Below are 14,165 nucleotides of genomic sequence, written 5' to 3'. Positions count from 1 at the left end.
CTCAGACAACCCATCAGAAATTAACCACGAAACAGTTCTTAAAGAACAACTTCTCGAACTACAGTGATTCAGTTTGTAGTGTCCCTCCGATCGTTATCGTTTCATAAAGCTGCCGCGCGAAGTAGCTGTCGAGCATCTCGCGTTGATCCACTGGAGCCGAGCACTTGGGAAGTGTGCGATTTTTTTTTTTTCAGATCTGTTGATCGCTGAGCCCCGATAACGGCTATTGTAACGACCATCCAAGCCGAACTTGAGCATTTTTTTTTTCCTGCCTGCCAGTTGTCTGCAATAACAATAGTAATAAGCTAGTAGGCGGTTTCATTTGACAAAAACTGCTGTATGGTTAAGAGACGTGTCGTGGCGGAGCGCTCTGGAATTGTCAACCACGAGAGAGAGAGTGTCAGAATTTATTAGGAGGCAGAGAGGTCGGCCTGAGCTAGTTCGCTCTAGCCTGCTACTCTACACAGGGGATAAGGGAAAAGGGAAGGAAAGAGGAATGAAGGGTGATGATGGGGACAAGAAGAGGTGGTGCGTATGTACAGTATAGCCACTTAGCATTGTACCCTACAGTCTAGTTTCTAGTCCAGTGCTCTTTATAAAGTCTAGAGCAGCCTTTGTAGCAGTTTTTGACACTGTTTGGTCGTTCATTGCTGACAATATGTGGCTTTCACTTAATGGTGTTCGTCCAATGCTTGCCAACGTTGCAGTTCGCAACCACGAGGTGTTCTTTATAGCGAACCGCACCGACATCGCACAATACACGGGCCTGCGCCTCTGTCAATATGCAACTTTCGGGTCAAGCCCGGCCGCGGTGGTGCAAGTGGCTAAGGTACTCGAATGCCGACCCGCAGGTCGCGGGATCGAATCCCTGCTCCGGCGGCTGCATTTACGATGGAGGCGAAAATGCTGTATGCCCGTGCGCTCAGGTTTGGGTGCACGTTAAGTAAACCCAGGTGGTCGAAATTGCCGAAGCTCCTCACTATGGCGTCTCTCGTAATCATATGGTGGCTTCGGGATGTTAAACCCCACGTATCCGATCAATCAATCAATACTTTCGGGTCAGCAGCCTAGCACCCTAACCCCTGTATCACCGAGTCGGACTGGTAATAGTGGTGTGGAATTTGGCGTGTACTGCAGTGCCTTAAATTTTGTGTTGCATCGTTAAAAGGAAGAAAACTGATAGCAACGTTACGCTAACCATTTTCATACCGCAACATGTCGACGATTCAATGATAAACTAAAAAACAAACAAACAGACTAAGCGCTACAGGACGAGCTCGAAGTGCGGCAGGTGTCATCCAGGCTTTTTAAAGGGTCACCGAAGTATCTGTATACTGTGCGTTGAGGCGTCGTTTCGCTCTACTGCACGTAAGGGTAGAAAACTAAACCAAACAAGCGGAGCGGAAACCGTCACAACGAAGAGTAACTTAAAAGAGGCGCGGCCTGTGTTTTCGGTACGCCACCCTGGCACATCCGTTACGCTCGCTATAGTTCCGCCGCACACACTTCAGAATTCACGAAGCGTGCGAACATGCAGTTCCCCCCTCCTGCCCATCGTTCGCGTCACAAATTGGGTACTACGCACCTCTCTCTCTCTCACTCTCTCTCTCTCTCTCTCACACACACACACACACACACACACACACACACACGCACGCACACACACACACACGCCGTTAACACTCACCCGCTCGGCAGCACTCCTCGAACCACGGACGCGGAACCCCATGACGTCACAAACATCAACAACACGCCGCCCGACCGGCGAGGAGATGCGAAAGAAAAGTAAATGATGCACAAAACAAGCAACGTGTAACACACGTCAACGGTGCGACCCAAAAGCGTGACGAGCAGCGAACTAGAAAGAAACCTAACAGCGAACTACGGCTCGTGGGGGGTGAAGCACGAGGGGGAGGAAAACGCAACGGGTGGGCGGAGCAGACCTCGGCGTCGCGCTATCGTCCTCCTCCTCCTCCTCCTACCGTACCCTTTACGTCCCCCCCCTCGGCCTGCACCAGTTGAAGGGCAGCGAGAACACTTCCTTATTGACGAGACGTCGTCCATCAGCTGGCAGATACGAACCCCCCCTCCCCCGCATCAACGTTTACGTATGCGCGTCGGCAGCTCCGGCCTGCGGGGACTTCCACATGCCGAGAACACAAGTCTGAGAAGTGTCGAAAAAGAGAGAGAGAGAGAGAGAGACACGTTTATATCATACATCTTTTTATTGGTCCGCTATATAAGGGCTACTATAAAGAATAATTGCATTTAAAAAAAAACCTTGTTAGATACGTCAGCGCGATAAACTCATCGGATAAGCCCGAGAAGGGGCTTCAAGAAGGCTTTGTGTTTGAAATGGCTAAGGTCGTCTTAAGGGTACCACACATTCACGCTGCCTTCTTCAGATGCCGACGCATCACCCAATGCAATAATAATAATAATAATAATAATAATAATAATAATAATAATAATAATAATAATAATAATAATAATAATAATAATAAACATTGATAAATTAGCAATCACGAAATGGTGTCATCATGAGGTCACACTTAGTTAACTTTTGTGACGTCATCGCCCTCCTTCAGTTCCGGCTGCGCTAGTGACGTGAGATGCAGGGCTCGCAATCCTCCGGTCCCTGAAGCCATGTAAAACTACGCCAGCATAATGGTTCATGCGGCTTCTTCTTCTTCTTTCTTTTCTTTTTTTTTTGTGGTTACTGTTTTCTTGCAGGATCCACATCGTTCCACTTATCGATTTGCCATCGCTCCGTGAGTGTATGCACCTCAGGAACGGAAGCACGGACACGATGTCTGAAAAAGCGTTATCATAAGTATGCGGAGCGATTGTTATGCAATATGCAATAATTGATGCTTTATTTACACGCGGCGCTAATTGAAAAGCAGTTCAATATTGCATTTTAAAACGAAGAAGCGAGTATGCCATTTTAATTTTTTTTATTTTGGAAAACGATGACGCAATATCACCGTAAGACAGCGAGGCCAGTAAGATAGCAACTTAGGGATGTTCCGCGTAACTATACAGAAATCGCTCAGTTTTGTGGCTGAAGAATCGCGAGACTCTATAATCCTTGCGTATGCAGAAAGTCTCCGAACGAAACCAAGGGCGATGGGAAAGTGGATAATCTATATACTTCATCAGAGGCTATTAAGGAAACCGATGAGAAATGATGCGCCATGTTGATTGCCAGCGCTACAGCTGTCACGCGCGGAATCCTTTTCACACTTCACCTTACTCGCCCCATGTGCATTGTTTTCGCGTTTGGCAAGCTGCTGGATTCCCAGCTGTTCTGTACTGCGTCTCAGTACTCGGGGCGTTAATTCTGTGCAGCGTGCGGTATGCGACGCAACAGAAAGCGGTTTCCATGGCTACGAAGCAAGCCTCTGTCAAGCGTGGAGTGGACAGCTATGTCCTTAAGCGCAGTGCTTGACTTGTGTAATGAATCAGGCACGTCTTATTTTTAGATGCGGAGCATCTTATACTCGCGCCTTGTAGTGCGCCGTCCACACCGCTTCTCGAACATTCGACAGCTGACGCGCGCGCATGCGCCGTCGCCCACTCTTCCACCATCTGTGCATCCCTTCCTCCTCTACACACCGCGCGCGCTTCACTCCTCCACCATCTGTGCACCCTTCCTCCTCTACACACCGCGTTCGACATCTACAATTCTCCTGATTCTCCAGTGGACGCGCATGTGGCGTCGCGCTTCGAGAACATTCAACAGCTGACAGTGCATGCGCCGTCGTGCTGTATATATACTCAAGGTCGGCGCTCGCTCGCTCAGTTGCCGCTCGTCGGTTGGTTTGTACGGCGTGTCGACGTCGAAGGTCGCGGTGAAATGAATTCCAACGAATCCACAAACACAATGATCGACGTCCCTTCGACCAGCGCCGCCCTTTCGCATACGTGTGTACGTGTTCACTCATTTAACACCCCCTCCTACAACCACGTTAACCAATTTAGCCATCGACCCAAGTAAGTCGCAATTTAACACCCCATTTCACAACCACGTTAACCAATTTAGCCATCGACCCAAGTAAGTCGCACTTTAACACCCCGTTAACCAATTATATGCTCCGCATCCTCCTCAGTGTTCCCCCGAGGGAAGCTGCGGGCAATTTTTTTTTTAACACACCCTGTATTGTTACTTCGTTGCGCGTAACCCCCTAGCGAGCCTTATGCATACTTACTTCGGTGCTCTAATCAGCAATCCGATCTAGCCAAGCCCATACAAGTAGCCTTGGAAATTATATAACGCATTGAAGGCGTGGGGAGCGTCCATACTTCTTTCTTTTTTTATCAAGTGATAGAAGCGTGCACAAAAGTGCGTAGTAAATGAAATTCTTAAACTCGCACATCAATCCATTTCTATCAATCACAAGTATCCCGTTAATAATAAAGTTCACATACTACCATTTAAATTCACCCGGCCAATCCGACCTAGGGTCACCAGTTTTTATGACCCCTTCGTAGAGTATAAGGCGTGGAGTAGCTAGTTGCGGGGCAATAATCCTTTGGCAAGCTACGGAAATTTGGTACGGTATTACCGTACCGCTCCTTCTTTCTCGCTCGTTGTGCGTTAGCGGCTCTCAATTTCATTGACGCGAATGGCAGTTTTTTGTTTTTGTTAACAGGAGGAGCAGCACCGTAATACTGTACCGTACTTCCGCAACTTGCCAAAGGACTATTGTCCCGCAGCTAGCTAGCTTCCTTCGTTGTTCACTTCTTTCTGGCGTTGTACCATATTTACTCGAACGTGACGTGCGTTTTTTTATTTTTTCAGATCTTTTCAGATTGCGATCGAATACCGAAATTCTGTTTTTTTTTTCTTCCTCGATGCAACGAAAGCTCACTTGCGTTAGAATCGTGGTGGCGTTACAATTGGGTAAATACGGTAGTTTTTCGCCGACACCGTTAACGCTTGTAATGTGTGACGATGAACTTCAGCGCGGCGAAATGGATCGTTTCAAATCAGACGGCTTCTGCGTAGCTCGTCATCGGCGGTTGATACGTTGCATTTGCTCAGGCCACTAGATTTATCCGTATGGGGAAATTAGCGAGCGTGTGCTGCGTGACTCTGCAGAAGCACCGTTCTGGGTGCCTAAAAACCGCGTTATAAAAACAGTGAGGACTTTTCTTTTACGACAGCTTGCGTGCCCTTACTGTGCTTTATATCTGCTTTCTTATTTGTTATTTTTTTATTTCTTTTCGTATGTTTAGTTATGAACCCGGCCACGACGTTCAGATAGAAGGCTCTGCATGACATACAGCTTTCATACACATATTTTCACATTAAAACTACAAAAAACACATTTGTTTGCGTATTGTGTTGCCCCTTTCTCCGACTTCAGTTCGTGTGTACGCACATTTCGCGGGAAACAGCAAATAGGCTAGAAAAAAAGAAACACCGATATTTTTTTGAAAGGCTCTTTTTATGTTGTTTTTATTTTTACATTAATCTCATTATAATACCAATTCATTAAACATTGTTAAAATGATTACAGAAAAACTGCACTACACTTTCTTGGCCAATCCCCCTGAGTGGGTATGAGCCAGCCTCCCAGGGAAACAAAACAAAACAAAACAAAGACTCAGACAGCCAGACCAGCGTTCAAAGAAGGCAGTCACACGCGAATCATCCTTCCCGAGGTCGCTCACGGTCGCTGGAATCCGTGACGTCACGAACTCCAGCGCGCATGCGCGGTCGCCCTCCCCAATGTCGGGGCACCCGGGAGCACAGGCACGCTCGCGTCATTTAGGCCTAACGATGTCGTCACGTTCGGTGGCGCATCGCTTTACGCAAGTTCAACCGTCGCGGAAGCGCGGTTGCTTTGCAAAGGTTGCCCGAACCGGCGTCTGTTTCGTGTCACAATGACGCTTCGTACGCGGTCGTTAGCACAGGCAGCGCAGAGTCTGTTGCATGCAGTGGGCAGATAGCCAAGCGAGGTAACCTGAAACATCGTGTGTACTTTCGGCTCCCAAATGGACGAAGAAAAATCGATCGGGTCGGAAACTTTGTTGGGTATACGGTACAAGGGCAATAATAATAATAATAATAATAATAATAATAATGGCTGAGCCCCACGTGCTCTCTTATTGACGTCAGTTCCGTGACGGAAATGACGTGCGTCGATTCTCAATACCGAGACGAAACCTTTGGTGCCGATTAAATAATATTAGTAATATAAATGAATCTGAAGATCGTTGGCATGAAACATATCGAAAGGACATACGCATGCCTATCAATACTGGAAGACGTAACTTTCCACGGCGACTCGCCCGCTATTCGCACGCGATGCCGCAGATGTCACTCTCAGACTGACGGCTATTACCTTCCCCCTACTGGGGCGGAGTCCTTTCTATTTTGTTTTCAACGTATACTTAGACGTGTGGCACATAGGAGGCCTCACACGAGACAACAGGAAGGTAGCAATGCTACCCACTGTATGTATACCCCCGACTCCAGCTATACGAGACAAGAGACTTAACGAACGTGTGCAAACGCTAACTTACAGTCGCAAGCAGAAATATAGCAGAATCGAGATTTTGTTGTTGTTGTTGTTTCTTGGCTCGTAGAACATCAAATCGTAGTTACCTCTGTCTGCGCCGTACATTGGCAAATAGGGAAGAAAGGTGGGCGTTGCGAAGCACCTTGCCGCCCTCTCCCCCCTTATGAAGAACGCCCTTGTATCCATTGGTAAAAAAAAAAAGTTATGTATTTGCAGGCCCTCGCAGGAAGACATGTACCTGGAGAAGTGCCGCGATATTATTTTCCAGTATCACTGCATTACACTGCACATCACCCATGTGGGTAGAGTAGTTTGCGATGTAGTATACTTCGATGCGTCGTCGTCAATTTAGGCTCAATTAAGAAGCTTGCGAAGATGAAGTTGGCCGCTTCAGCAAGCACAAGGCCGGGTTCATAGGCGAAATTTTAGACCCACCATTACCTCTGTCTCAAATCGCATCTGATAGCCTGCATTGCTCCCTGCTCAGATATACTCCTCTTTCGATTTTCGGCTCTTCTTTTTATATTTATTTTCAGTCCAAAATTACATTTTCTTTGAAAAACCATTAGCCTTTTAGTTAAGATCCTGCCGCCCGGTTCTTGGCCGATCCCCCTTTGTGGGTGTGCGCCAGAGTGTCAAGGATCATCATCATCATCATCATCATCATCATCATCATCATCATCAGGCGAAACACGGGAGAGGCCTTCGCCTTGCACTGGATGTAATCAGGCTGATAATGACGATATATTGATGACCATGATGATGATGATAATTTTGGCGTGCTGTGCCGTAAGGGACAAGTACGACCAAGGATGGCCAGCTATACACAGCTTACAACGCTATTCATCACTTGTAGAATATTTTATCTAATAGATTGTGGGCGCCACCATCTTTTGCTGTTCAGTAAATCTTGTTTTTCATTTTGTAGATTGCGATGTGAATTAGTGATGATGATGTGGGGTTTTATGGCGCAACGGCCATTTGTTGGCCAAAGAGACGTGAATTACGAATGCCACGAAACACCGTATACGCACCTATACTCAACTGTTTCCATGTGTGTGCCTCTAACGAAACCCCGTTCCTTTAGTTGTTAGAGATTCAAAACACAAACGTTATAACAGCTAGCCTAACATGGGGGCACTGAAGGCCCTCCGTAAAATAGTCTTAGGCAGCGCTGACGGGCAGCATTTAAGTTGGAACTATATACGCAGACCGAACACAGTACGGCGGAAAAGCTATAGAGCTCTCAATGCACGCAACTTCAACGCCAGAGATCCGCCATACAATGGCCCTCGAAAGAGTCCCGGAAGCCCCGCAAGTGAGTGCGGGAGGCAGGCATCGGACGGGTAAACAAACTCGCATGACCCCCCCCCCCCCGCCCTTTTTCGACTTCGTATGAGCTTCTCTCTCTCGTCCATGTAGTACGTACAAGCTAAGTTTATCGGTCTTCTATGTTTGTAAGCACTGCGGCGTGCTCCCTACCGGGCTGCAGAAATTAGTTGCCTGTTCCTAGCTCTTCTAACCACTGCCACCACCACCACCAATGTTTGCGGAGTACACCGGGCAAGAGTCTACAAGTCCGCCTCGGTGGATCATCGGCTGCTCGGTTGCTGATCTAAAGGTTGCGGGTTCGATTGCGGCAGCGGAGGTCGCATTTCTAAGGAAGCGAAATAATAGAAGACCGTGTACTGTGCTACGTTAGTGCGCATTAAAAAAACACCATTTCATTTCATTATTTTCAATTGCAACATGATAGATGAAAAAAAAAACTGTTTAAACCCATAGCCAAAGGCTAGAATAGGGTCCAATGATGCGATACATATGGTGAAAATTTCCGGATCCCTAAACTACAGCGTCTCTTATGATCATATCGCGGTTTTGGGGACCTCAAACCCCAGATATTCTTATTATTTAGAGTGTACAAGACTCTCGTCCATAGCTATAGTTTTGGAATTTGTGCGTGACATGCGCAACGAACGAACGGAAGTTGCGTGGCTTTCGAAAGGAGCAGGACCTACGGCGTCCTCTCATAATCACGCGGTGGTTTTGTAACGTAAAACCCTTACAATTTTTATTACTGCCTCGTGATGACGTCGCATGAGGGATATGTCATGGCGTCGTGGCGGAGTGTACGGAAAGTGAAACTAGTCGTTAAAAAGGTACTATGGTTAAGTATTTAGGAACGCCTCTGAGCCTCTTTGTTTTTTTTAATTTAGTATTTACGTCCCGAAGGTCCCGACCTTCCTTGTGTTCAGGCTGGAAGGAGGGGGGGGGGCGGACTTCTTGCAAGTGTCTTTCCTTGAGATGAATCTTTCAAGTTGTGCGTATACTCGAGTTGCTTGAGAGTTAGTCACACATTGCAATGAACATTTTAGTCTATTATTTCGAACTATGCAGGCCTGCGTTCAATAGCCTTCAATATCCTTCATCTACGTGAGGCTAATGAATTCACAACTGCCACTCCACTGCTCCCGGAGAAGGCAATAGAACAATGGAAATTGCACGAGCTGCGAACCCAGGCTCGTTTTTTAAAATTTATATGCCGGAGCATGATTAAAATTTTGTGCAAATAAAGATAAAGCCGAAATTGCCTCCATGGCAAGGTGTGTGTCCCCGCCGTTGCGTCGCCAGGGGGTGGCGAACCGGGCCCGTGCTCCCCCCCCCCCTTTTTTTGTTTTGTCGTAGCATAGAGAGGACGACATGGCACTCGACCGCATCTACCTGTCTGGGCACCCCTTCAGATCAAGGTGGTGCTCCCTCCCCGAAAAAAAAAATATCCGCCTAAGCCCCTGCTGTCGCCCATCTACGATTTTTCCGGATTTACGCCACTGTGCAAGCGTGTGTGGGCGCGCCCACACACACACACACACACACACACACACACACACACACACACACGCACACACACACACACACGTCTTGTGAAGGGATGTACGCCCCTTCACAATAGGGCTTCCGGGCAATGGCGCGCTGCCGTAATGACCCCCCAGCTCCCCTCGTTCTCGAGGGGTTGGCAACGGCGTCGGCTGAGTGATGCGCACTCAAGTCACTCGTGACGACGAGCGTGCCGCAGTTCCGCTAGGGTGGCTAGAATGCAATTCTAGCCACCCTAGCGGAACTCAAAACGACCATCGCGGGTACATTGCAACGGAGAAAGCGGGCAGCCCCTACGATTACAGCGCCACCGCTGCAAGCTCGCGAGCGGGAGCCACCTTGGAGCGGCCGGTTTTCACACCTCCCGATTCTAGCCACCCTAGTTCCGCCACCGCAAGCGCGCGTCTTCCAGCGATTGCGGGCGAGAAACTCGCAGACGTGGCAGTCCGTTTAATAGCAAGTTTGCGAAAAGCGCATCGTGGCATGAACGGTTTCCTTTCTTCGTAGAAGTGCACATTGTCATTCGCTGATCGTTCGGTAGAAAAGCTCCAGACAGAATAGTTGGTGATATTAGAAAGTTAGTCCGCATAAATCGAGCGAAGCCATTTATATGCCAAGTGTTTTCGATAACCCCTTCAGATCCATCGTTATGTTAATTTCGCTACAGAAACATTGGCCCTCATGATCTGACGAAAAACTGAGTTTCACGTTGATAGAACCGGTGTCCCTGTCGGAGACTAAGTATTGTAGAGCCACACGAGAATAATGCGCAGTGACTTTTGGCTTCCTTGGAAAAGCAAAAAATCACCACCCCACCCCCCGCTCAGAATAAAATTACTTTGCGTATGTGCATTGCGCCTGTACGTACATTTTACATGTCCCCCAGCCACGCAAGGACAGGCACTCGTACAAGCGTGGGTAAATAAATCCCCTCAACAAACTATAGGAAGGAAGGAAGCAACAAAAGGGAGAAGGCAGGGAGGTTAACCTGAAAGACATCCGGTTGGCTACCCTACACTGATAGATTAGGAAAGGGGAGAAGAAAGTCAAAGTTCATTTATGACGTGAAATTATTTGATGCTTGGCAAAGATGTGTTATATTTACAACATTTTCTTTTTGGCGACGTGAGTCATGTATAAATAAATAAATAAATAAGCAAATAAAAAAACAAACAAATAAATAAATAAATAAATAAATAAATAAATAAATAAATAAATAAATAAATAAATGGGTACATTGGAGTAAAATCCACTGCGCTGCAGGATAACGGAACCCCCCGTCATTGGGTCAACTGACTTTTCGGAATGTAGTAGTGCCCGACGTACATATATGTACAATTTAGTTAAACCCTGACAAAAGCCTTGTTCGCCTTCACTGCCTGGTTTTAGGCGAAATCCTTATGTGGGGGACCGTTGATTGGTCGAAAAATCTGGCTTCTGGTGGCGTCGAGAACGCGGATGTCAACGTTACACACAGATGCAATGTTGAAAAACGTGAACTCATTATGTAAGTGTTGCGCTATGTACATATGTATAGCTTTGTGTTTGCTACAAAATGTGCGATGTTGACTTTTGTGCAAGAGAAGAGGAGTAGCCGGCGCCACGCATTGGCACCAACCTCTCCTTACATACATTTATTTAAAAAAAAAATGCAATGTTGCCCATGATCAAGAGTACAAGTTAAAGTGAACTCGAAGAGAGCAGAAAGTTAATCAACGTGCGTTACTGTGAATATTTTCAGCGCAAGCTTAAGGCATGTACAATATTTATTAGAGGAAACTATGACACTGTAATCGTTCAGCCACAATGGGAATCATCAGAAATACACGAATTTGCCCAATCTCCGCGCTTGTGGCTTTGCTTATCATGTGCTGTTTTTTTTTTCGTACAAAGTAACGGCTTGTTGTGAACTTCGTAAGCCGATTTGTAACGTTGAGCATAAAAGAATCGAAATGGTGAGGTGGGACTGCTGAACATTTAATAATATTTTACCAATTTTCTAAGTAAAAAGGCCACGCGAAGTCGAAAGTAAGAAGCCTAGGCAAATCAAGGCACTGCCAGATCATTCCCACGCTGTTGAAGTGCCACGTATTGTAGCTATACCACAGACACAAGCGCGAGATTTCGTTCTAGTGTGTATTATCACGAAACTCTGCGGCTAAAGGCGTGGCTTGAAAATGTGGCAGCTTGGTCCAGTCGGTAGGTCATGATGACTGCAGAACTAAGGTCAAAAACAAAAAGGCACACAAAGACGAGCGCTAACTTCCAACTGGCTTTTTATTGTGCAGAGAACGAAGCTGTATAGGGAACAAAAACACGTGACCAAAAATGAGCAATACAAAGAAGATACCCGTAAAGAAACCCAACGAAACATCAAAGGCATGGAGGGATGCGATTAGCTCCGGCAATGCAGCGGCGCGTTGACGTAGCGAATCTCGGAAGCCACGCAATCCCGCGTCTCTATCGCCGCACTGCACGCGACTGCGCTGGAGGGGACAGCACTACGTGTGTGGAACTGATGATGATGATGATGATGGTAATGCGGCCATTCCCTTTGTAACGGGCGGGCACACTTTGGCACCCTAGCCGATAGTAAAAAATACAAAGAAAATAAGAAAATAAAATACAGACTGGGCGCGTTGCCGAGTTAAGAACCCTCCCGAAGCCCGCGCAAGTAGCTAAACCGCTGTCTAGCGGCAGCGGTGAGAGAGTGCGTAGATCAAAAAGGGAGTGCCGCCACTCCCATATACACTACTTACTATAAGAAGCAGCAGGGTCTCTCTCGACGAGAGTCGCAACGGGAAAGGATGCCGCGTCTCGCTTCTTGGAAGTCATCGAGCCGCGTCGTGTACATAAACGGAACTCTCTCTCTCTCATCTCTCTACAAAGTATATATACACACACAAGCACATACCCAAGATCACGGGATATGATGTGACGCAGTGGAGAGGGCCTCTTAATTTGGTACGCGCCGCGTCTGTGTGTTTTGTATGTACAGCCAGACTGCAATGGACATTTAAGGAACACAGAAGCGGCGCTGGGGAGGGGTCGAGTTTTACAGCTCGTGGTGTTTGGCTGGGTGGGCGGCCTGGAAAAGATGAAAGGGCTGCAGCACTGCTGTAACAGTTCGAAGTGACCAAATGGGACAAAAATGAAAAAAAAAAAGCTTGAAAGTATTGCAAGTGACATAGTTGTCTCCACGTCCGAATGTCCCCGAAGATGACATCGTTAACGATAAATAATGATATTGTTATTATCCACACAATGCATTTTCTGACAACCTTCGCTCTGTGTAGGTGCTGTAATAAAAATGCTAGACGACACAATTACTAGATTTATACAAATATAATTAATAAAGTTGAACCTGTCCGAGGAAAAGTTGCAAAAAAAAAAAAATCAGCGCGAATAGACTGTTAACGGCACCTATTACATCGCTGTCATTGCTCTGTCCGCATAGGCGCCTACACAGAGGGGAGTCGAGCACATGGTTTCGATAGTTTCAATTAATGATTAGACGCTATGCATTGTAGAGTGTTGATGCTCCATTCTCGGTTTTCTTTCGTGTCTCGCTTGTCCGTCGTTGCGCCGGTCCAAGTGACGCCAAGCTTTACGCGATAGACAAGACACGTGGAACATGGCGCAACAACGCTCGCGTGTGCGTAAAGATAAAAGGGCGAGTCGGGACCTTAGAATACCCACGCCAGCTTGTCCGCGCTGCTGGGTTGACGGTTTGCACGAGAGGTGCTTCCTTTTACGTTCCGCAAGTTTTTCGCGAACCGAGGCCATGGTTCGAGAACGCGCGGAACAGCCATGTTGGTAGCTAGTCCCCGGAGGGTTAACAATTGTATAGGCGCGGCTCGATCCAGAGATGGTGTGACCATAAGAGGACGCAGGCGCAAACTTCATCGAATCCCCCCCCCCCCCTTGCCTATTCTCGTACTTAGCTGGTCGAGTCCCAAAGAGGGCAAGCTTTTTTTTTTTCCATTGTTCTCCCAGTTCTTGTTATTCTCCCAGTTTTTTTGTTGCTCAGTTGCACCACCGTTGCTGCTCACTTGAATTCTATACCTACGCCTTCCGAATTTCTTTATTGTGTTTCGTTCATGTACCTTGAATTTCTTGTTAATCAAGCTTTCTGCATATCGGTAAACATTCGCGTATTACATTTGTTTGAGTGTCAGTGACTAGACACGCTTTGTCACGATGTTGTGTTATTTTCTGTGTATTCCATGTTATTGATGACCGCCCTATTACTCTTTGAAGTTTGTACCCCCCTTACTCAATGCGCTCAATTGAGCTTGTAAGGTATCATAAATAAATAAATAAAAGCTCCGCAACGGATGCTAAGGCAAAAACGAAGTCATGTAGTTTTTTTCGCAAAAGCCTGTCATTGGTCTCGGGCTTTGTGGAGTTGGGAAGGAGCTCTTTTGGAGATAAAGTTGCGAACACCTTCGAATGCGAGAGCAGGACAATTGTTATAGTGCTGTTTTCTTATCATATGACCTACCAACTAGCACAAGCCGCCACTCTTCTAAGCAACATCAAGGTTCCGCGGTTGCCATTAATACAAAAAAAAAAAGCGTTTTCATTAACTACGCAATAACCCTGCACGTTAACAGATAACATGCAAGGTCCGACTATGTAAACGTACGGAGCAGGATTGGCATCTGCCCCCCCCCCCCTCTGTATCCCCCGAGGGGGGAGTCTACACCCACCTCCGCCTTCCTGCATGTGCGCGCGGGATACGCGGAGATGCGAGTGTGC

The 14,165-nt window shown here is 47.0% G+C and overlaps 1 protein-coding gene across 2 annotated transcripts in view; it reads right to left on the bottom strand.

The window, feature by feature from the left end:
- Positions 1 to 14,165, bottom strand: part of LOC142774656 (dihydropyrimidinase-like) — a 55,652-nt gene that overhangs the window by 28,443 nt on the left and 13,044 nt on the right. The window contains exon 1 of one of the 2 annotated variants that reach the window (XM_075875279.1): positions 1,688 to 1,886. The exons of the other annotated variant lie outside the window; for it this stretch is intronic. Coding sequence (XP_075731394.1) covers positions 1,688 to 1,729 — 42 coding nt within the window. The 5' untranslated portion in view covers positions 1,730 to 1,886. Of the gene's footprint in view, positions 1 to 1,687; positions 1,887 to 14,165 lie in introns of those variants that run through there. 2 annotated transcript variants of the gene reach the window in all.

The sequence above is a fragment of the Rhipicephalus microplus genome, chromosome 10 (genome assembly GCF_043290135.1).
Source record: "Rhipicephalus microplus isolate Deutch F79 chromosome 10, USDA_Rmic, whole genome shotgun sequence".
In the NCBI taxonomy this organism is placed as follows: Eukaryota; Metazoa; Arthropoda; class Arachnida; order Ixodida; family Ixodidae; genus Rhipicephalus; species Rhipicephalus microplus.
The sequence above is the reverse complement of the archived record's forward strand: the minus strand, read 5'-3'. Positions and strand labels throughout refer to the sequence as shown.